Source organism: Orcinus orca, chromosome 3, assembly GCF_937001465.1.
Source record: "Orcinus orca chromosome 3, mOrcOrc1.1, whole genome shotgun sequence".
Taxonomy (NCBI): Eukaryota; Metazoa; Chordata; class Mammalia; order Artiodactyla; family Delphinidae; genus Orcinus; species Orcinus orca.
Genome location: NC_064561.1, coordinates 149,224,946 through 149,250,135, shown reverse-complemented (window position 1 = coordinate 149,250,135; position 25,190 = coordinate 149,224,946). Strand labels below are relative to the sequence as shown.

The following is a 25,190-nucleotide window of genomic DNA, read 5'->3' as shown; positions in this document are numbered from 1 at the left end:
TACAGCTTTATAGCAAGCGTCTCACTTAGAACCAAGACACTGTAGCAGAAGTAATGCTGCACGCAGCTTCCAAGGCAGCTTCTTCCAGGTCTTTTGCAATGGCCCCTCAACACCCAGCTGCCATGTTGCAAGAAGCCCAAGCCATGTGGACAGGCCTTGTGTAGGTGGGTCTGGTCGAGTGATGGCTTCAAGTCATCTCAGCCCGGTCATCAGCCATGTGAGTCAAGACGACCCCAGATGATTAGAGCCTCCAGCTGTTGGAGCCACCCCTCGTCCTTAGTTTTCCCAGCCGAGGCCTCAAAACACTGCAGGATAGAGAAAAGCCACCCCTATTGTACCCTGTCCAAATTCCTGAGCCACAGAAGCATGAGCATAATAAAACGCTTATTGTTTGAAGACACTAAGTTTGGGTGGTTACTTAAGTAGCACTAGTAATTGGAACATACTGATCCTGTTGGTAGCTGTTTTGAGTACAGCAGTAGTTGGTGACAATGAGCTAGCAGATAAACTGGGTGGTTATGCACAGAGCGACTGGGCAAAGTTTAAAGTATATTCAGTTAGCATATTCTTGGCCCCAGTCTAATGTCGGGCCCCTTTCCCTACACCCCCTTCCCCCTATCCCTCAGACTTACAGTGAGCACAATCTTTAGAGAACTGCAGATTAAAGTACTAGCCACCATGTTAGGAGCCATTTTGAAAAAAAGAATTCTGACTATTACAATTTCCAAAAGCCCCAATTACATATATATTTCTCTTTTATAATAAGGACACTAAAGAATTTTAATGTTTTATAATTGCTGGTTTTTTTCTGAGTAGATGTATATGTTATTGAAACTCTTGTTCAAAGAATATCTTCTATCCTAGTATAGTTTCTCTGATTTCAAATCTGAACTTTATGATGTCATGTAAAAAAGTTCAACAGAAACTCTTTAAAATACCAGGATACCACTCCAAAAACTTAGAGGAAACAAAACTATTTAAATTTTATTTTTAAAGTCTAATTTTAATCCAGACCAAACAAACAAGCAGAAAAGTGAGAAAGCTGATTGTATAGGCAGACACAGATGTACCAAATGTAAAACAGTGGGTTATTAACAGAACTATTTACATGCATATTTACAAGCAATCCTTTTGTACATTAAGTTTTACTTTTAGTTAGTTGGAAAAAGATTTTTGACATTGGTAAAAATATTAATTAGGTAGGGCTGAGGTGGTACCACATTATAGTAATAAAAGTATTAGAAAAGTGATTCTCAAGGTATAGCAATTATAAAGCAGATGAAAACTTGAGTGACAAAGATCTAGTAAAATTCTCTAGTAAAAAAGTCAATGCAACTCATGCTATAAAACAAAAATGAGAAAGTCATATAAATAAAGCAGAATAATGTTCCAGGCTTTAGGGTAGTGAGGTTAGGTGAAAAAAACCAATTCTAGAATTGCAGTAAATCCTCAGTGAAGAATCTTGGTTGTTTAGTTGGGAGTTCTTAGTCTTTTTTTTTTAAGCCATTTTAAAAGCCCTTGGTCTCAAATAGCATCTGGATATGTGAATCAGTTGTTAATGATATATTCTAAGACTTCAGTGCTAAAGATATTCATGATTCTGATTCATATTTGAAACTCAATTCATTGAGACACTAAATGTAAAACTAAGTGAAAGCTATAATACTCATATCTAAAAAAGGATGCTACATTTTGCAGTAATATGTATTTCCAGGCTAAGAATTTTTCCCTCAAGGAAAGTACAATTTAAAGGATAAGCTTCTAACCAGCTAGCAAAATTTACTTTCGACATTTTTCATTTTTTTCAAAATCGATTTTATTGCAGCCAAAACAGTGGAATTAACTGTACATAATAAACTATTATATATATATACACATTTTAAGTTATAGGGAATAAAGTTTATTTTGGCAGAGAGTGTTAAACAAAATTAAAGTTGCATACATTAGTAACATAACTCAACATCCTTAATTTGGTATAAGTGTGACACATTTTCTTGCTTTCCTGTGTTCTGCTAAATCACCATAACCTAAACTGCTTTATAAAATTGATATGCTGAAATTTAATTTTACTGTTTTCGCTTACGCTCTGATTCCAAACAAAACTTTTCATAAGCTTCTTCTATCTCTGGGTCCATCTCATCATCAATATCATCCAAGTATCTGTGAAAGAAGCATATATGACAAGTTTAATGTTTTTTAATTCAGAAAATGTCTAAGATACTACGCCATGAAAGTAAATATGTGTCTCCTCACCCCCCCCCCATGACCCTTTCTACCAACATGTGACAAAACTATCTTGCCAATCCTACCAATTGCTGATGGGTCTTTCTCCTTCTTCCTCTCCCATTTCTAGTACAAGGCCATATGTTGAAATGCCACAAGTTCATTAGGGCAAAGAGAATATAATGCTTACCAAACAAAACTTTAGAGGATAACCTGAAATTCAATGCCAAGGGCAACTTTAATTTCCAGTAGTATACTCTCGGCAGGGTTGAACCTTCCTAATTGTGCTTGGAAGCACATCCCTGTATTTTTTTCTATTAAACTAGTACATAAAAGTATGTTAACATTAGAAAATCTTACACTGACTTATAATTAAAATGTTACTACTTAGAGACAGAATAAAGGTGGTTCATTTTTTTTTTTAAACCTACAACACATGAGATGGGATAAGAAAAACTGAAGCCACAGACTTAATTTATTTCCACCCTCCACTTATGAAGAGGAGAATCCAAGTAGCATGTCCAAATTCACATGAATTGTTAACAGAACTGGAACTAAACCTCGTAAGTTCTTGGTCCTTCCATATACAAAATGCAGTACGGTCTAACGATAAATGAGTAATACAGTAAAAGTTTATTTTATTACAAAGAATGGCAGATGAAGATTGAGAGATGAGAACAGGACTATAATTTATATATGTCTATCAGTCCAAACATTTTTATATAATTATCTATGTTTTAATTTTAATCGTTTAACAGCTAAGCTTTGAGCCTTTTACTATGTGCCAGGGGGCTGTCTCAGTATTTATGTATCTCATTTAGTTCTCAAAAAAACTCAAGGAGGGGTCTACTATTCCTATTTAATAGATGGAGAAACAGGCACAGAACTTACCTAAGATCTTACAGCATTAGTTACTTATTTAAAGTCTTAGGTATAATAATAGTATTTATTTTATAAAAACTAATTGTTTGAATATGCTACATTAATAGTTTTTCCACCTTAACTATATTTAATTTTCAGAACCATGGTGTTTTCTCTAATATGATTTTCTGAAAATTTTTGGTAAATAACTACTACATATATACCACTATAACACCATTAAATCAAAATGCACGTTCTTTCATCATCTTTTCTAGTCTAAACTCCATCTACAAACTGTGGCCACAGAAATTTCACAAAGAAAGCGGCTAAAGATGAGAATTCCCTGGCAGTCCAGTGGTTAGGACTCCACACTTCCACTGCAGGGGGGCCGGGTTCAATCCCTGGTTGGGGAACTAAGATCATGCTGGCAAGCCAGGCGGCATGGCCAAACAAAGCAAAACAACCCCCCCACCAATAAAAAAAACCCAAGAAACAACCCAAAAAACCCCAAAAAAGAAAGCAGCTAAACAGAACTTACGGATCACCAGCCCCTGATAAATCTGTTCCATTTTCTTCATAATCTGGAAAAAAGTCTTCTCTTTCAAGTAACTCTTGATATTTCTCTTGGTAATCTACAAAAAATAAAAAATTTTAATGCTGAAAAATATTCATATGAAATGGCCAGTTATCCCTAAAAATGTTTTTAATATTATGGCTTTTCATTTAAGCAGATACATTTAAATAACAGCAAGGTTCCAACTACATATTTAAGAATATCTTTTACAAAACTTATATTCTAATTGGCTTGCTTTCTCTCTCCCCGCCCCTAAAATACGCTCATAAATTATACAGTTGGCCCTTTAGGGTCACTGACCCTCCACACAATCGAAAATCCACATATAACTTAGCCCGCCCTCCTTACACACGTTTCCTTTGTATTCGCGATTCAACCAACCCTGTGTAAGTACTGTAGCACATATTTAGAGAAAAAATCCACATATAAACAGACCTGTGCAGTTCAAACCTGTGTTGTTCAGGGGTCAAATGTATATTTAATATTCCTCTAAATATAAGATGGAAATCAAAGCCACTATGAACATAACAGAGTACATTTCACACCCAGTGTGCATGCTGTTTACACTCTCTGCTGCTTCTTTCCATCAGACAAGATATTGTCCTAACTTGTTGGGGAAGAACATGTTTCTTCCATACTACTGTTTTTCCTTCCACAAGGAGGGATTTCAATCAAACCTCCTAGTTTCTGGCTCCCCCATTACTCCTTCCCAAGGAGGTAAAGTGAGCTACCTGGCTGGCAGGTAAGAGCCATCATTGCTTGAAGTTTCTCAATCAGAGGAGGCTAACCTAGCAAATGTTCTGAGCATAGGAGATTTTCTTTTCTTCCCTCTCCTTAGAGACAGCTGGAACGTAGATACCTGATAAATGTTTCAGCTATACTAACTTTCCCTTGGTTGGGCTCTTCTAAGGCAATAACAGGTGATATTATAGCTCTCCATCTGCCAACTGTCTTAAGCAGAGTTACCGAGTATCTTTTAAGATTAGCATGTGTGTATGAAGTCCTTACCTCTGAATAATAAAATGGGTCAGTGTATATTAAAACTAGTTATCTTACAATTAGTTTCTTATGAACAACAGCTACCTCAAATTTTGAGAGGATGATGTAATTACATTTAACTCGATAGAGACCATGTTTTTCCAAGATTGTCAGTCTCTATAAAACTCTAATTCTAGCTTAAAGGGTTAGTGATATTTTGATACCCAATCTTGGCAATTTGGAGACAATTTTAACTATAAAACCTTCCTGCAACAAATACTTAAGGCAACAGATAAAACATTCTTTTAAATGTACGAATGAGTTCACACACACACACACACACACACACACAATCAAGTCACCAGATGACAGAAACGAGAAGGGAACTGAAAGCCATACATAACTACTGCAGCTGGGAGGCTGATAGACCAGGTGGTATTATGAACAAAGGGTTTCGATTTTAAAACCCACAGAAGGTCAGAAAGCAAGGCCTTGAGTCCATGTGAAACAGAGAGATGGAATTCATGCCCCAAGTCCATCCCACCAACACAAAGGCTGAACATTCAAAGAACTGGTATTGCAAGCAAAAGGTGAACCAAGGAAAAACAAAAAACACCTCGGTGGCAAAGGGAGATGGCAAAGAAGCTTGCTTGTCTCTGCCTGGGTTTGGAGTGAGGACAGAAGTACTCTGAAGAAACTGGTTCCCCAGAGAATTTTTAACAATGGGCCTGCACTTCAAATTTCTATTATCCACATAAAGAATCCCTACGACAAGAAAATAGAAACTTGTTCCAAGCCAGTATTACCGCTGTGGCTCCTGGCACAAGCAAATATAAACCCCCCTTTGGAGAGATGTTCCTACAATCCAAGCCACAAGTTTTCATAAACAAAAACAAACAGGCGGTTAAAACGCTGGAGCTGTCATGAAGGGCCATAGTATATGCAACTTAACTTCAAATGATTTAGAAAAAAAAAGTGAGTGTGGAGAGAACAAATAATAAATGGAGTAAACTGTTGAAGGTACATCTGAGTAAAAGGTAGATGGATGTTCTTTGCACAGTTTTTACTTTTATAACTTTACTGTAAGTTTGAAATCACTTCCACAAAAAAAGTTTAAGGAAGACAGTTAAATATGAGACTGCAAAACAAGAACACAACATAAAGCATTTTGTATATGACAATTAGAAATAACAGGGTTAGAATTAAAAGAAAACAAAAATATGAAGCAAAAATAAGCATGTTTAGAATGATGAGAAAAAAAGGACTCAAAACTTTAAGATCAAGATACTTTGAACAAAATGCAGAAACAAAATTCAGTTTGAAAACCAAATTGAATTTCTATAAATAAAACAGCCACTAGAAATAAGTAGGAAAAACAGATTGGACAAAGATGAAGATCGAAGAACCAAAATGAATCAAGGTAGCCTCAAAGAATAAGGGACGAAGGGAAATTTGTCTCACCAGACATAGCAAGATTTACAGTAGGTAAGAATAATTAAGAATGCAGTATTGGTGTCAAGACAAACAAGAAGAAAGATCCACATTCATGGACACAGGAATAAGACACAAATCTACAGGGAGTTACATGGTACACAGAGGAACGTTTTGTCCAAGAGAGGAAGGATGACCTGTTGCTGAGATGAGTAACTATAGAATATTTAAGTCCTACCATTTACCACATATAAAAACTAGCCAGATGGATTAATCACCTAAATATAAAAAGCAACAAGGTTTAGAAGACAATGGAATTTGATCATAGTAAGGAAACTAAGTCACAGAGAGCACAAACAAGACTTTAACACTCAAAGCTTCTAAGTGACAACACATGAAATGGAAAGACAGCACATACTAGGAGAAACTAAGGATCACTTTCCAGGCCATGTAAGTAATTACAAATCAGTGAGAAAGACAAATGATCCAACAGAAATACAGGCAAAGGACACAAACAGGTGATGCTCAAACAAAGAAATCAAGAGGTCAATAGAAACATGAAAAGAAATTCACTACCACTAGTAGGGAAATAACAGTTTACAATTTCATACAAACAGACTGACAAAAAAATAGGTCTGGTATCAATAAGTGTTGCCAACAATGGGAAATAGGAACTTTCACATGTTGCTGGTGGGAATATTAAGTGGTATAATCATGATGGAAAGCAGTTTAGCAACATTTAGTGAAGTTGAAGATGCATATAGCCTATAATGTAACAATTCTACTTCGTTACCCTAAAGAAGTTCCTGCATGTGCACAAAGATTCTTAAAGATGTTTGCGCAGCACTGTGGGTAGTAACGAGTGTGAACCAACCAACCATCCACAAGTGGGAGGGGATCCATAAACTGTGGTTTACTCTGAGTAGGTTATTATTTGGCATTTAAAATGAATGAGCTAAACCTATATATATATCAATCAACATGAACACCAAAAATACTGAATAAAAAATAAGTTGCAAAAAGATGTGCACAATAAGGCACCATTTAGGTCAATACTGCTGTGTATGGCAACACCTATCATTTACAGTCATACATGAAGTAAAAAGACAGCACAAGGACACCAATGTCAGGACGGTAATTACCTCTGTGGGGGGAAGTTATGGAAGGACTGGACTTGAAGCTGAGGTATCAATTATAGAAACAGAGAATGGTTATTACTATCTATAAAGGGTTTTATTTCTTTGAAAAGACCCAAAGTATGTATTGATAAGTGAAATTGGTTCAATCTTGACAGTGAATCAATATGCCCTTTTTTGTGTGTGGTTTTAATATTTTTGAATATTTCATAATTTAAAATTGAGAAGTTAAGTGCTTCTTCTTTCTACCCCTTTGTGCTAGAGGCACAGGACAGTCAGTGCCTGCTATCCAGAGGAAACAAATGGGAAAATTCTGATAAGCTGGTTGTAAGTTTGTTCAAAGTGGGGAAATGTTCTCTTGCTCACAGTGCAGTTCTGTTGATCACAATTAAAGCACTCATTCTATAAAACGGCTCTTTTCTGGGAAGGGAAGTGTGCAGAGATTTAGATTTTAATTAACTGACCCACCAAATATTAATAAGATTCACAATTTTTAGTATCTGCAAGTATTAACCTGTACCAATGAAAGCTGCTGACTATATAGTCAACTATATAGTATAACTACACCTTCCGCTTTAACTACCTGAAAGTTTAGAGTATAAAAACAAAATATTAGAGGAAATATAAAATAAAAATGCTTGCATTTAATTGAGGGATTCTTCCAATCCTTCACTGTTAGGGTGACAAGACACTATATACTGAATCAAATGTTCGATGTGAAATGGTTCCAAGTGGTAACTATAAGAATATTCTAGTGAGACAAACCTTTACCCTATATTTTAGAACGATGTGAACTCTTCAAAATGCTACAACTTTGTGCCAGTGAGGGTATGGTTTTCCGTAATTTACTATCTTACCAAAAAATGGTCGGAAAATGACTGAGACAACATACCTGGATCAGCGGCAGTGAAAGGAACACCATCAGATGTATAAAATGTTGGCTCATTCTAGGAGGAATCAGAGCGATTAAAACATGTTATCATTTCAGAATTGCTTTTTTAAAGCACATTAATTGAGCATGGCTGATTTCATTCATCTGTACCTGATAATACAAAAACAAGCAAAAAACTAAATTCCTAGCAGCCATTTTCACTTCACTGGGAAAGTCTATGGTCTTCAGATTACTATTCTATTATCTCAAGTTCTTGTGGGTCTAACCCCACCGTCTGCCGCCTGTCACACCCTTGGTGACTTGGTGCGTCGTCGTGCACTGTGATTTAGTGTCAGCTGATTTTTAGTTGTGGTTCCCACCCCCTGCAACCATTTTTTTCTTTAAGTATTTCCAAGACTGGATTGTAAGAGCATTCCTCCATAGTTTCTTTCCGTTTGATCCTGTCGAGAGCTTCAGGGCATCACTGGCCTGGTAACCATTTTCGTTTTCTTAATTTACTTTACTACAAAATGCCAAGTAAAAGTTTGAAATGCAGGCCTTTGATCATGAATTCTCTGGAAAAACTGCTTTGAGGAATCCCTACACTCACCCAAGTCCAAGTCAAACCTTATTCATTTCCCTTGCCATTGAATGGCTCTTTGTCTAGTCTACCCTTTCACTGAGGATTCCTTCCATGGCTGCCATGTGACTCTAAGCCAGTGAAAAGAGTTATTAGGTATTAAATTCTGAGATAAGTTTATGTAACTTATCTACAAATTGCCAAAATTGAATTCAAGCAATAACCAAATTTAAAATGCAAACACTGGCATACCATAAAATAATTAGGATCATTTTCAGGTGTTGCTTCCCTGTATGTTGAAGTTGCATGGACTCTACCCCAGTTACTTGACCGGAGTTCTACAAGCTTCAAGAGCATCTGTTTTACATCTCTGCAGACAAAAGTTGAAAATGAGTTAAAACGAGCAAGTGTCATTGTGCTCTAATATATCACAGATGCCTAAAACGTTGTTTCAAAAATTTAACATGCTTTGATATTCTAGACATTTCCTTTAATAACACAAATTTATCTTTTAAAAAAAATGCACATCCCTCCTTTACTATACTGATCTGGAAAAAAGGATCTAGTACAGTTATGCTCAAATGCGTACTGGGCCCAAGTGGCAGGCCAAGCAACTGGAACATGATTCAGAAATCTGGCACAGTGAAAGACACACTTGGACGTGATCAAGAGGCATTTCACTACCATAAAATAATAAGGCAGCGGAGGGATTCTAACACGTGAGAGGATGAACTCCTACACCTTGGAAATCAAGGAGCTTATCCCATGTTGGTGTAAGGAATGGCTCATTTTCTGATGACCACACGTGGGAATATTTCAACAGTCATCAGAAACCCCAGAAGGTTTTTTTTTTTAATTATATAATTTTAAAATCTACAAACAATAAGTGCTGGAGAGGGTGTGGAGAAAAAGAAACCCTCCTGCACTGTTGGTGGGAATGTAAATTGATACAGCCACTATGGAGAACAGTATGGAGGTTCCTTAAAAAACTAAAAATAGAATTACCATATGACCCAGCAATCCCACTACTAGGCATATACCCTGAGAAAACCATAATTCAAAAAGAGACATGTACCACAATGTTCATTGCAGCACCATTTACAATAGCCAGGACATGGAAGCAGCCTAAGTGTCCACAGACGAATGGATAAAGAAGATGTGGCACATATATACAATGGAATATTACTCAGACGTAAAAAGAAACGAAATTGAGTTATTTGTAGTGGGGCGATGGACCTAGAGTCTGTCATACAGAGTGAAGTAAGTCAGAAAGAGAAAGACAAATACCATATGCTAACACATATATGTGGAATCTAAAAAAAAAAAGTTCTGATGAACGTAGGGGCAGGACAAGAATAAAGACGCAGATGTAGAGAATGGACTTGAGGACCCGGGGAGGGGGAAGGGTAAGCTGGGACAAAGTGAGAGAGTAGCATTGATATATATACACTACCAAATGTAAAATAGATAGCTAGTGGGAAGCAGCTGCATAGCACAGGGAGATCAGCTCGGTGCTTTGGACCACCTAGAGGGGTGGGATAGGGAGGGTGGGAGGGAGACACAAGAGGGAGGGGTTATGGGGGTATACGTACACGTATAGCTGACTCACTTTGTAACACAGCAGAAACTAACACAACATTGTAAAGCAATTATACTCCAATAAAGATGTTAAAAAAATTAAAAATTAAAAAAAATTATATACTTTTTTGTAAAAGTAAATACAACACATAAACATCCAGGATTGATCCCAATCTTCTGCAGGCAGGGAGGAAATATTTGTTTCAATCGCCACGCATATTACATTCATTCTCCACTGGAATGACTACAGCCACCCAGTCACCTGACTACAGAATAATACAGGACCGGCCCCTGGGAACATAAATAGGCTCTCTTGTTTTCCCTCATTGGTCACGCCTAACATGGTTCCCCCAACCCTTACTCAAGCAGATCCTTAGTAATAGACAAAGCATTAGCAACCCCCCGCCCCCGAATTACTTCCTGTCCACCCTCTTGGACAAGTCTTCCCTTGCTTGGACTGACAACCATGCCCCAGAGATGCATTCTGACTAGACTGCATGAAGGGAGTGGGTCCAAGAGAAAAAAATGGCTAATATGAAATTGGGAGCCACTGGTCCCCATCTGGATCTACAACTTACAGATGCGGTCAGTTTGATATGTGTAGGGGAGAAGTGCAGAGGAATGGGATGGGCAGGGAGGGTGTCCTTGGGAGTAGTTTGTCTGCTGCTCGCCCTCCCTTCTTGGCCTTGCCCTGGGCAGCCACAGCGTCCATGGCTTTACACACAGTCTCCTCATCCCCCAGGAACTGCACAGGCGTGATGGGCTTCATGTTCTTGTCCAATTCACGGTCAGCAGGCTCAGCTCCATGATAAGCTCTTCGGAGACCCTCTCTGCTTGACAATGCCCCTGGAGGCGGGTGCCGTGGGCTACAGCCAATACCCGTTTCCCCTTCTTGATCTGGGAAACTATTTCTTCCTTCCAAAAGGGCAGAGCTCTGGTAATAGTATCCTTCAGACTCTCACGGGAGGGTAGCTAATCTGCAGTGAGGTCTCCATGCCTTCGATTCTCACTGATGCTGCTGTGGAAGGGATGACTGGGCTCCACTGGAGGTAGTGGGACTTCAGAGGAGCGCCTTCAGATCTTCACTGGGCCTCGCTGCGCTTGGCAGTGGTTTCTGCTTTACTGAGGCCAGAGCCCTCACTGCCGCCCACTGAGGAGCCTGTCCTCGCCTCTGAGAGCCACATTTGGTCAACGGCACCCAGCACTGTCCAGAGGGTCTGACGTGCTCTCTTACGCACTGAGGTGAAGTCTACATGCTCGCAGCCCACTGCCTGGCTCCTGCTGTCTTTTTTTTTTTTAAGACAGGCTTGAAATTTATTCCATGTAACTGTGGCTATATATGGTTCTTAAAGGCAGTGCGATCCTGCTAACACTTTTATACCTCCAACTGGACTTACAGTAGTACTTTACCCAAATATTTATTGAGCTTAAAAGTATTAATCATTTTATTTTTAATGGACTCATATTCCCCCAGGAATATCTTAACTTCTTCCATTCATAAGCATAATTGAAGAAAAGTGGTTAGGTGAGCAGAAGCCATAGGTAAAAAAAAATTTCTGTAGATCTATAAAGAGTATTCTGATGAAGCACAACAGATTAAAAACAACCCCAAAGAAAAAGCAAGGAATTGAGATCTACTGGCTGTCTATATTACTTCTTTTCCTACCTGCTGCAATTTGCGTCTAGGACAACATTTTCAATTCTCTGAATAACTTCTTCCATATCAGTCTTTCCTTTTTCCTTCCAGGCATCTTCTAAAACTGACCCTGTCAACTAAAAAAGCAAGTATCAGTAAAATAAAGAATTCAATAAAGTACGGAAATTCTAAAAAGATATTAGTAGTAGTTCAAGCATTCTTTAAATAAGATGAATTTAGCAAGTTAAATATTCCTAATTATTTTCTACCATCTAATATTCAGGAATCGGTATACTTTTTCTTGACAGGGAAAAGGAATGAACTATAGCAGAAGTTTAATCATAGGCTTTATATGCCAATGACTGTATGGCATGTTTGCTATATGACCAAGGCTATAAAATTTTAATCAACATATCACTTTTTGAAATATGCAACATCCAACAAGTGTAGAAACTCAGAATTTAAAAAACACAATCAGGAAAAAATGAGTTAAGGATATAAGCAGGTAATTCACAGAAACTAAAAAAATGGCTTACAAACAAAAAAAGGCTTTAATTCACTAGTGATTTTAGTCACAGAAATGCAAATTAAAATGAGCTTTTTGTTTTTACTCATCACGATGACAAAATAAAACCTAGGATTGATTCTCTCCATCACTGATAAGGATATGGGAAAAGAGGTATACTCATTCACTGTTGGTGGGAACACACTCTGGTTCAGCATTTGGAAGGGAAATTTGGCATTACTTATCAAATTAAGGTATACATGCTCACTGAGCCACCAAATCTATGGGTAAGAATTTAAGTTACATAAACAACTGCATATATAAAGATACAATGAAAGATTACTGACAGTGCTACAGTGGCTAAACTGAAAATAACTGCTCAAGGATGGAATGCATAAACAATGTGCATGCATACAATGGAACACTGGGAAGCTACTGAGGAAAGAGCCATGCAAAAATCCAAGACCTTCATTTGGCGGCGAAAAAGCCAGCCACATCAGAGTAAGATCTTACGAGAGCACACATGCAGATAGAGGAAGGGAAAGAAAGGGACTTTACGTATGGAGCGGAGTGAAGGACTTCCATTTTTCACTTTTAAATTTCTTATATTAAACAATAAGTATATATTGCCTTTCCAATATTAAATTTGAGAGTAAAGTAAAATGTCAATATTTAACTTAAATAACTAACTCTTGGATCTATTTGTGCATTATATGTACTTTCCTTCCTCTAAATTATACACTAAAGGGATGAAACAGTTACATTTTAAGAAAAAAATAAGTAAAACCTACCTTCAGTAATTTTACTGCACAAATTAAGTTGTCGTCCATAGGATTAGAAAAGAGGGCATTCAGCAACTCCCGAAGACCGACCTGAAGAATGTCTGCCCTTGTAACCTGCCCATTTGTTCCTTTGATCTTTTGGGGAGAAGAAAATGAAAAGCAACTATGCCAAAATATAACACAGATATACAAATGGTCTAACAAAGTGCTGGCAAAATAAGTGTTTTAAGTTAAACAATACAAAACATATGGTCAGGGTCTTCCCTGGTGGTGCAGTGGTTAAGAATCTGCCTGCCAATGCAAGGGACACAGGTTCGAGCCCTGGCTGGGGAAGGTCCCACATGCCGCGGAGCAACTAAGCTCATGCTCCACAACTACTGAGCCTGCGCTCTAGAGCCCGCGAGCCACAACTACTGAGCCCACGTACCACAGCTACCAAAGCCCACACGCCTAGAGCCTGTGCTCTGCAACAAGAGAAGCCATGACAATGAGAAGCCCGCGCACTGCAACGAAGAGTAGTCCCCGCTCGCCGCAACTAGAGAAAGCCCGCGCACAGCAACAAAAACCCAACACAGCCAAAAATAAATAAATAAATTTATATATATATAAAAAAATATATGGTCAGGATAATTTAAGCCTCCTTTAATATTACCGCTTCATAAAGCAGTCTCTAGCCTATTAACACCTTTTTGGGAACACAGAGCTTTTTTCTGCTTTTTATACTATTTAAAAATACTCTAACTTGCATCAGAATACAACATGTATCTCAGCTCTCTGGCTTGAAGAACTGTAGGTTCAGGAGCCATGCCTTATCTTTATAACTCCCACCACACATATCATGACTTCTACATAGGAGGTTCAACTGCGTTCTTAAAGTGACAATTCATTTAAGGTACATTTTATATTGGTGTTCTTATTTGGCTTATACAAAAATAAACTGAGAAAGATTACGGCATGACATTTTTTTAAAAATTAAGGTTATCTGTGGTAAAAAGGGATAGTAAATTAGGCACGAGATTGCACAAAAACCTTTTAGATGCACTGACTGAGATGTACATTTGACGGTGGATTCGTGTGTCTTTTCAGTGGTATTTACAATACTAAGTCCTCAAATCAGAGTTTAAGAAGGTATACCGATATCTGGGACTAACTAGTTAAAAAAAAAAAAAAATCAAGCAAATCCATTACAAAGTAATATTCAGCACTTAATGTTGCCTCCCAACAAGCATATACTCAAGTATGCCACCAATTTAGCTGTAGACTTTGTACAAATACATTCTATATAGAAGATTAATATATAAAATAGGACCAAAAAGAACTACTGTAGGTGAATTAGGTGAAAAAAAAAACCCAAAAAACACAGAAACTCTAGTCTCTCCCCTCTTCAAAGTTTTATGCTCTGCAAGGCAAGTTGCTTTTGGGTCACCATCTGAAAGTCAACATACTAAATGTGCTAATATTTATGATACAAGGATTCAAAAAGGTGTGACTGTCTGTATTCCAAAAGCTTGAAATCACATGTAAACCATGGCTTTCCAAAAGTACATAGCTTAGTAACTATCTCCCAACACTGCCCATGAACAGGAAGACAAAATGGTACATATGTTCCATTTGAGGACAGATACTACCATGAGTAGGTACTGAGACTATTTTCTTTATCTCCCATTTCACTCTTAATGTTATAAAAGAGTAAACACAAATTCCTTATTGAGATCAATTTATATTCTCAGGCTTTGTCAGTACTAAAAAGAAAAATTTCTCCTCACCTCCAGGTTAAGATAAAGTTCTCCCAGAAAGAGTACAAATGCATGGAATCGTTTTCGAGTCACTTCGTCCCCTTTTGCAGCTTGATCTTTAACTTCATATTCAGTCCGACATCTAATAAAGACATACCTTTTGTAATCTCACATTGCTTTGTTTTTTAAATAGTCAAACAAGATGACCATTTGTCAGTTTGGTTGTTCACAAGCAATACAGAGGCAAGTACAATGCACCAACACTCTGATTTTCTGTAATAAAAAGTGTTCCTGTCTATTGTAGCAATCAGAATATGTACTATCTTTTCATACAAAGATTCCTAGTTTTAAGAAACTGATAAGAATAGTTGAAAATAAACCTATTACTAGAACAAATTGTAACAAGTTACAGCTACATAGATTTCATGAGGTTCGTTGTATATTGGCACTAAAAAACAAAACAAAAACCCTCACTGCCTCACCTTATTTATTGTCTCATAGGCTTTTTAAGAAAGCACTGTTTTTATGCGAAGTATCCCTAAAATATTCTGCTCTTGCTGAAATACGAACTTTGAACAGAGCTTTAAAAAAGATATATAAATACAGATGACGTCCAACTAAGCTGAAAATGAATTCTTATTAAGCCCATTATTCTTAGAATTTCTATTATACGAATCAGAGAAGTGAAGTAAGAGGAGGAAGTCCCCAATTGAAACCACACAGAAACATAGAAGGCAATTAATCTGGTCTTTGTCTGGGTCTTTGTTTCTAATAGAGACTAAAGGAGTCAATTTATTTTCCCTTGTTTGATTTCTCCCTGACTTGGTGCATTCACCTTAGAGCTTACATAGCTCTTATTATCTAAAATAATCACAATAAGCCTGTCATTGTCTATACCAATGAATTATGGTGTCAGCTGTTACTAAAACGGATTTTTAAAATTTACTTTTAATGTTCACCATTTTGGTGTTAAGATTTTTTTATTTTTATTGATAAGGTGTAAGAACATTCTAGAAAAGTCATGCGTTTTATAAAAATGATTTTGATAGTTCTCCTTTTAAAGACCAAGGGAGCAGCTTATGAAGGCTTAATGGCTTTCATACCTGAGGTACCAATTTAAAAAAATTTTCAAAAAGAACCTAAAAAGTCATTTCTTGTCCAAGAATTTACCTTGGTTCAGTTTATGTATCAATCATAAACCCAGCTTAGCTTATTGTGCCAATGCTTACAAGCTATATTAAATGAGCAACATCTGCTGTTTGAGTCAGACATGGAAAGATATTGGTCATCTTCTCATACATATTAATTCCTCATCAGAAAAAAAGTTGGGATATCTATAAATAGAACACTGGTTAATAATGGAAAGGATCAGTTAATTAATGCCAATTCAGTTATCCAAGCACCTTGTTGGCTGCTTTCCTTTCTGTCTTTCCTTTTATGACTTTTCAGGTAAGAGCTTCGATGAAATGACCTTTTTGTTTTATCAACGCCATTACTATTAGATTATATATTAATATATGTTAATGTACGTACAAATGCAAATCCCTACCCTTGTACATGGTTGATTATCTAGGTGAGAGGAAAGACTCTAAAACTTTAAGCTAAAGACTTTCAATTATAAAAGTAATACATGGCTATTTCAAAAAGGTTAAAACAGAAAAATATAAAGAATAAAGACACTGCAGCCCAGAAATAACTGCTGTGAAGGTAACTTCTATCTGTTTCAAAGTATTCTACATTTTTAAGTTAACAGAATTATGATCTTTTCACTTGTTATATGATTAGTGTTTTTCCATGTTGATAGCTTTGACAGTATCCTAGTACTAGAGAAGCACACACAGGGGATACAGAGTCAAAAGAGCCAGAAGAGTGATTCTCAACCATGACTACATAGTAGAATCACTTGGGGAGATTTATAAACCATGCCCACACTCTCCTTCAGTCTAATTATATCAGAATTTCCAAGACTGGGGGCTTAGCTCCATTTTAAGTCTCTAGGTAACTCCAAGGCGGAGCCAGGGGTGAGTAGCACAAGGGAAGATAAGCAAGCCTTTCTACCATCCTACCTCCTCAAAGTGCCAACTTTCACATCTTTCCAAAAGCTATAATTTGTACTTTAATGATTAGGTAAGGTTGGATATTTCTGTAACTTTGTCATTTATATTTTTCCAAACTGCACCTATCCAGAGTCATTCCAAATACTTCTATTAAAAATAGAAATATTTCTGGCCTTTTTCTTACTCATTCCTAAGAGGCCCCTCTTTTCATATTAAATAAATGAGCTCACTGCCATGTTGTTACAAATGTCCCTATTTTTACTTCACTTCTTATAAATTTATGACCCCTCCAATATTATAATCTATATGAAATTAAGTTTAATCTCTTGTTTTAGGGCCTGTAGGTATCATGTCTTGCTTAAAATGGCTTTACCAACCTAATATTTTTGTTTGTCATTTTTTCCCCTAGTATTTACTGTTTCAGTTTTATATCTGAAATATATTTTGGTGTAAAGAATGAGACAGGAACCCATCTTTGTTTTTTTTCTTCCCAAATGACTAGCCAGTTATGTCAGCAGCACAATTTGTCTTTTACTTATGTATCTGAAGTGTCACCTTCGTTAAAAGCTTAATTTTCAAGTGTCTCTGGAGTGTACTTTTGGAGTCTTTATTCTGTTCCAGTGCAGTTTAACCACACAATGGAATACTTTGCAACCATTAAAAGTATCTTTAAAGAACTAACAGGCAATCTCTAATAAATTCAAAGACAACCTTGTTATTGAATAAAACAACTCAGATTATAAGAAAATTCATTTCCCTACATTAGCTCATTAATTCAATGTCATCCCAAAACATAAATAAGTAACATTTGTGTAATTTCACATGCTGATTCTAAAGTTCAGAGAAAATAAGCATGCAAGAATAGCAAAGAAGACTATACACACACACACACACACACAGACACACAAACGAATGGGGAACTAACTAGACTAGTGTGAAAAAATGAGAGTTTTTTAATAGCCTGGTAATAAAACAGGAAGAGAACAAGTAATGAATGGAATAGAATGAAAGTCCAGAATCAATGCAAATATAAGGATGTAGTGTGATAAAGGCAGCAGTTCTAATAAGGAATGGATCTTTCAAAAAAGTGGTATGGGAAAAATTGGTTAAACATGTGGCAATAAATGAAATTAGATCCTTACTCAAGCCAAAAGTACTAAAAAAATATGTAAAGTGACCATTTTTAAGATCTTGGAAAAGGAAAAGACCTTTCTAGGCACAAAACCAAAGGCAGAGACCATCATAAGAAAAAGGCATATACATGACTATAAACTTAATACTATACAAGTAAGAATGGTCTGCCCTTGGACTTCCCTGGTGGCGCAGCAGTTAAGAATCCACCTGCCAGGTTTCCTTGGTGGCGCAGTGGCCAAGAATCCACCTGCCAATGCAGGGTACACGGGTTTGAGCCCTGGTCCAGGAAGATCCCACATGTCACGGAGCAACTAAGCCTGTGCACCACAACTACTGAGCCTGTGCTCTAGAGCCCGCGAGCCACAACTACTGAGCCCACGAGCTGCAACTACTGAAGCCTGCGTGCCTAGAGCCCGTGCTCCACAACAAGAGAAGCCACTGCAATGAGAAGCCCGCTCACCACAACGAAGAGTAGCCCCTGCTCACTGAAACTAGAGAAAGCTCCTGCACAGCAACGAAGACCCAATGCAGCCAAAAATAAATAAATAAATAAATTTTAAAAAGAAAGAAAAAAAAAAAAGAATGGCTGCCCTATTCTCCCCTGCAACTTTCTATAAAGAACAGTCTTTAGCAAAGAAGAATGGTCAAATTCTAGTACATTTAGAAGTAGTTTTCCTTTAATTTCATATATACACACTAACCTTTGAAGTAGCAATTGGCGGAAGTTGCCACTCTGTGGGCTAATTGTCAGATGATGGGACAGGTAATTACAGAGGCGAGCTCCCATGTAAGAGAAATTTGGGATAGATGTGGCCTTTCAAAAAGAAAAAAGTTTTATATGACACAGACACATCAAGTTATTAATGCAAACACTTAACAGCAATATTCTAAAGAGGAAAAACATTCCTGCCCCCAAAACTGTACAGAAAAATGTACAAGTCATTTGTAATTGTTAGGCATAAGGATATTAACTCTCCCTCCCAACCTTACACCAAGAACCAGAATAAGTACAAAGAAAAACATTAAGGTAAGCTCTCCCCACCATTTACCCGAGGTTAGCAGAAAGCAAAGAGATAAATCTCTCTTTACACCAACTAATTTTTGCACAAAATATGTACATGTACCCAGTTGCATAGTGCCAATTATGAAGTATATTTGCCAAACTAATGATCTGTGGCATTTCTCAGAAATAGGATGGCACCAACTTTGGCATCTAGCAGTCCAGAACAAGAATCCCAGGCCTGTTTTGTGACCCTGGATACCTCTAAACCTCCCTGAGCTTCAGTTTCTTGATTCCTAAAGAGGTAATTAATGGTACCTGATGCAAAAGATTAACACTTCAACAACACTCCAAACACTTGGGGTAATAAAAGAGGAAATCAAAAGAAATAAGCTATTTTTAATAAGAAGACAGTGGAAAAACACTGAGTATCAAAGACTGTGTGACATAGCCAAAGAAGTACTCAGGAAGTTTAACTTTCACTGCAGTTTTTAAAGAACAGTAGAATACACACATTAAGAGGTTAAGGGACTTGGCCAATCTCACAAAGGTAGTAGTTTACCAGAGTCTAGATCTAACAAATGGCCTGATGCCCCTCCAATCCTATGTTGGGTCTAGTTACTCATGTGCAACCTTAGACAAGTCATTTAACCTCTGTTAAGCTATGTATAAAATGGGGATAAGAGTAATACCTTGCAACCACTGAGGATTAAATGAGTTAACTACAGGTCAAGTGTTTAGCATTGCCTGGCATGGAGTAAGTACTTTATAGTTAGAACTTTTTATTTCTAATTATTTCCTTGCTCACACAGGACCCTGTACATTTCTCAGCAAGGAAGAAAGACTGATTCCTCCTGACATTCATGTATGTACCCCAAAAGACTTGAAATTCAAAATTTATACTTTTCCCATTATTGGCATTGCCTGTTTTCCTTTACTTTTAAAATTTAAAGTAAATTTAAAGACAACAAGGCTGGTCATTAAAGTTTCCTGCCTCCCTGCTATACCTCAATTTTACTTCCATAGACAACCACTTTCAATTCTTTCAGCTGAAAAGGTTTTAACCTCCGTATCTCCATGCTCCATGATTTGAGTTTAGCCATTTCTTACTAGCTCCCCACGAAGGAAGATAAGCATTTACTTTTCACCCTGTTTAACCTTACTTCATTCCACTATGGTATAACTGTAGATACACCATGATTTTTTTAAATAGTTTTGTGTTTCCCTTTACAGTTGTACCATGTATTATGCTGATTTCTCCTCTCTTGCACAACCTTGTTTTCCCTAGACTTAATTTTTTCTACTTTTTAAATATATTTCTCACTGACTTCTCATTAGTTTTTTCTTCTTAATATCTTCAAACATAAGGGAGTGTCCTCATCTTACCAGGGAAGTCTCTCCTGGAGCATTCTGCCCGATTCCAGTGAAGCCTTGTACCTCTAGGCCTACTATGTGCATGGCTACTATCTTGGGATCTCCCTTCACCATCATCTGGATGATTCACTTAGCTTCTCCTGTAAAATTCCCTGTTTCCTAGTTCCCATGTCTTCATCCTTAAATCCTCCTTTTGGTGGAGTACCTCCTTCAATAACTTCAAGAAGGATTATGATAAAACTTCAAACTGGTTACTCAGTGCAAAAAGATCTAGACAGTCTAATTTTTTTTAGATGTTCAAGCAATCTTTTTAGCCTCATTCCATCCTTATCCTAGAACCTTTTTGGAGATTCTGCATCATAAATCAGGGCGATTCTCGACTTTCCCCACTGGCTTGGAATTCAACTTTTAAAAAAATCCGCCAGGTCAGTTACCACTCACCCATCTGCGTTCTAGTCTCCAAAATGGGTACTTCTATCTCCTTTCGCCATATAAGTCCTTATGGGCTTTTGGTGTTCTAAAATCCCCACACTGTCATTTTACAGTAGTATTTGGTGAGGAATCAAAATTGAGTATGTAGGTTTAATCTGCTTTTTTTTTTTTTTTACTGTTGGTAAATCTATATCACTGACCATAGAATGGTAGAACTTAAAATATATGAAGCGTTGGCTTTGAGACAATCACAGAAATTGTAGTTTGTTAGGTTAGAGCCTTTCTAACCAACCCTGATATAATACGAGCATAATAAGAACTATAATAATATAATTCTGATATAAGAACTATAATCAAGCAGCCTATTGAAGAGCTGAAGCTAAATAGAGCCAGAAAAGCAAAAAGAAAACAGTAAAATTCTTCCATTTTCTTATCTAATATTCCTTTTTAATCCATTTAGATGGCAAAAGTAGGAATCAGTACAAATAGAGCAGATCTATCTTCCTAAAACCTCAAGCATTTTTAGAAATCTAAGAGTTGGTCAGGTAATACTGAGGTCCAGTAACAATCCAGAACAAACTGGAAAAGTAGTCAAATGAAACATGAGGTAGGATTAAGAAAACACACAAAAAAACAACCTGCTATCATAAGTCACCCTCACATATATTCCCAGTTTGAGCTGCTCTTTCAGCAATGACTGAAACAGAAATATAACCTTTGGTGGCGTTTATCTCCTACTCTGTTTTTGGCCAGCCTCCTCACTGACCTTAAATTTGTCTTCAAAATTGAGTGTTGTCTATTTTTTCCCCCTTAAAATAGCATTAATGTGTCAGTGACCAATATGCTAGAATTAAAACTAAACTTTGTGTGAACAACCTAGACTGACATTAGATTTTTTAAAGGAATTGAGATGTAAATCCTTGAAATTTTTAAAGACAAGCAGAAATGTTAAGACTTAAATCAAGGTGTTTTGTGGTCCTTTTTTTTTTTTTTTTTAAATAAAGAATCATTTGTGAGGCAAAAAAGTTCTCCCATGACTTTTTTTCTCCCCTACTCCAATAATGGCAGATCCTTATAAAACAGGGGTTTGGAAAAAAGGCATGATACTCATGTAGTGGCCTCAGAAGTGTCCAAAGCTCCTTCCAACTGCCTGTACAGAGCCTTGGCTACACAGGAAAATTTGCAGTCTGGCTCTAGTCCTGGATCCCTAATTACAGAAATTCTGTACAACAGAGACTTAAAAGCTCTCATGAACCATAAAGAGTCAAGGAGTGTGGAGGCTGGTGAACACGTACCTGGCCTCCCTCAAGGAGCAGCCACCACCTTTGGGCATCAAGGAAGCTATCCAGTGATTGCCCCATGCTATTAGCCAACCTACCTGTTGATAGATGAGTTCCACAAGTTCTTGCAAAGCATCATCTGTTGTAACCCAGCCATTCAGTGTCTCTGCAAACTGTTCAATTTCAGTTTCAAAACTGCCAGGCTGCTCTGTAAGATGATTCAAAAAATCCTGAACATATTCTGACAAAGTGGGATAATCCTCACAACCATCCTCATAGGATTCCTATAGATCAAAAGGTTAAACATAAATTAATCCATGCAACTGGCTAAAAAAACATGAAGCAGCTTTGAGTTGGGATGTCTCTAGCTCAAATTATATTTTTAAGAATCCTTAACCTGATAAAATGTGTTATTTTCTTCAAAAAGTTAAGTCCACTTCTTCCTTGCCCAATAGCCAAAATGTTATAATAGAAGGGCTTCATCTCGCTGGGTAGAGAATTGTCTTCTCACCTCTGGTAGATTTACAAGACAGCTGAGAAATAAAGTTTAAACCAACATTTCATTATAATACCAAGATCAAAATTAAGATTTATAGATACAATAAGATCCAGGATTTGTTTCAAAATGGGAGGGGGAGAGGGACCAGAGATATAGAAACAAGAATGGCCACCTGTAGCTAACTACTGAGGCCATGGGCATTCATTATACCATTCTCTATCCTTGTAGATATTTGACAATTTCTATATTGAAAAAAGAAGTTTGTCATCTGTCAATCCCCAAGGACATGGAAATAAATATATAGTTAAGTGACTATAAAATATCATAGTGTACAGTGGTAGGAGACTTGCTATGTCCAAGTTTCCAGCCAATCTTGATAGTAGCAACAGTTTCCAATTAATATCTATCACTACCACCCCAATGTTCATAGCAACATTATTTACAATAGCCAAGGTACGGAAGCAACCTAAATGCCCATCGACAGATGAATGGATAAAGAAGATGTGGTACTTATATACAACGGAATATTACTCAGTCATAAAAAAGAATGAAATAATGCTATTTGTAGCAACATGGATGGACCCAGAGATTATCATACTAAGTGAAGTCAGTCAGACAGAGAAAGACAAAGATCATATGATATCACTTACATGTGGAATCTAAAAAAATGACACAAATGAACATATTTACAAAACAGAAATGGACTCACAGATGTAGAAAACAAACTTATGGCTACCAGGGAGGAAAGGAGGGAGAAGGGATAAACTGGGAGAATGGGACTGACATATACACACTACTATATATAAAACAGATAACTAATAAGGACCTACTGTATAGCAAAAGGAACTCTACTCAATACTCTGTAATGACCTACATGGGAAAAGAATCTAAAAAAGAGTGAATATATGTATAACTGATTCACTTTGCTGAAACTAACACAACATTATAAATTAACTATACGCCAATAAAATTTTTTTTAAATATACCACTATCACCTTTAAGTAGTTCCCAACCTTTTAATTAAAAGAACACAAAACCATATTTTAGTATTATTTAATTTTTAGAGAGACTTACAGCCAATAAAAATTTCTGGGAAGACAGACAAGGGATAATAGTAGTTACATCTGGAGTGAGGAAAGATTTATGTTATAAATACAGACCCTTTATTATGAAATTGTGAAAGCAGTTAAGCATTATAAATGCATGTATATTAAATAATTACTTAATGTTAACCACAAACGTGTGAATTTTACAATTAAAAACTAGTTTAAGTTTCTGATATACAGTTTAGAGTTTTACAGATTTGTAGTATCCTACTATTAATGACAATGAAAAGCAGGAAGTCTACAGGTCCCAGTTGATGGTACTGATTTCTTAACTGTTCCTATCAAACATCATTCATTGTGGCAAAATGCAGTTTAGAACACTGATTTCAGTCTTTTTTTTTTCCAAATAAGCATAACTCTTTTAAGAGAATTTGAAGTGTGAAAGTAAAAGAGGAAAGTAGAGCTGTTCTGAAAAAAGCTGAAAAGGGGATTCAGGGCCTGTTGTTTCAAGCAAAAAGGGAGACACAGTATTCTGAACAGATGAGCACTCCAATGTGTTTGAATTAAAGCTTGTATTAGTTCTCTAGTACCAGATTTTTTAAAGTATACATTTCTTCAGTCTTCAATGTGAAGTCAAATGGCTTCCAAGCAGAGGAATATTTAAGTTTTATTTTTCTTAGAAAGAGTTCTGTGACAAGAGGTTAGGAGGGACATCAACTAGAAAACTCACTTCCGGGGGGAGGCGGTACATATGGGGGGATAGGGGTATATGGGAACTCTCCGTACTCTCCAATCAGCTGTGCTGTGAATCTAAAGCTGCTCTAAAAAACAGTCTATTAATTAAAAAAAAACAAAAAAGAAAACTCACTTCCCAGTAGGTACTTTGAATACACTGTCAAGAGATGAGAACCTAATCCAAAGCAGTGGGATAAAAGGAAATGATCACTTAGGTGGAATAGTCGAGACTATTTTAGTTAACTTGATTGGAAGCGGGCAAGAGTGTGAAAGAGGAAAGTGAGTCAATACACCACAAGCTTTTAGCCTGAGCAGCTAGTTAGAATATAAAAGTATAAGAAGAGGTTTGCAAAAGATAAATTCTTTTTCGTTCTTGAGTTTGAATGTGAGATCCTCAGAAAAGGTCAAGACAAATGGAAACACAAGCCTGGAGTTAAGAGGAAGAATTAGATTCCAGAGTTATCAACAGGCAGGTTGGTGATGGTCAGATTCTAGGGGATTCTAGTATCACTAAGGGAAGTAATAAAACAGAAGACAGAACCTCAGAGCCTGCAGTCTGAGGGAAGGAGGAATGGTCTCAAAGTTGGGAGGATGAAGTACTGCCACAGAAGCCAAAGGAAAAGGTAAATGAGGAGAGGTGCTCATAATAGCAAATGCTACAGAATAATGTCATTGGTTAAAATCTGAGAGAATGATGGTTGCAGAGTCTTAGGAATCAGAACTATGCACACAGAGAAAAAAC

The 25,190-nt window shown here is 36.9% G+C and overlaps 1 protein-coding gene and 1 pseudogene across 4 annotated transcripts in view; both read right to left on the bottom strand.

Annotated features, from left to right (window-relative positions):
* Positions 1-958: 958 nt before the first annotated feature.
* The window catches only part of PAIP1 (poly(A) binding protein interacting protein 1), a 29,511-nt gene continuing 5,279 nt past the window's right edge, over positions 959-25,190 (bottom strand). For 3 of the 4 annotated variants that reach the window (XM_033421167.2, XM_004265947.3, XM_004265948.4), the window contains exons 3-11: positions 22,267-22,452; positions 18,784-18,896; positions 14,922-15,033; positions 13,165-13,290; positions 11,899-12,005; positions 8,907-9,024; positions 8,096-8,150; positions 3,623-3,716; positions 959-2,160 (exon numbers count right to left, since the gene is read on the bottom strand). In XM_033421167.2, coding sequence (XP_033277058.1) covers positions 2,067-2,160; positions 3,623-3,716; positions 8,096-8,150; positions 8,907-9,024; positions 11,899-12,005; positions 13,165-13,290; positions 14,922-15,033; positions 18,784-18,896; positions 22,267-22,452 — 1,005 coding nt within the window. In that variant the 3' untranslated portion in view covers positions 959-2,066. The remainder of the gene's footprint in view (positions 2,161-3,622; positions 3,717-8,095; positions 8,151-8,906; positions 9,025-11,898; positions 12,006-13,164; positions 13,291-14,921; positions 15,034-18,783; positions 18,897-22,266; positions 22,453-25,190) is intronic. The other variant, XM_033421166.2, reaches the window with a different exon arrangement.
* Positions 9,031-11,737, bottom strand: LOC105747801 (phosphoglycerate mutase 1-like; annotated as a pseudogene).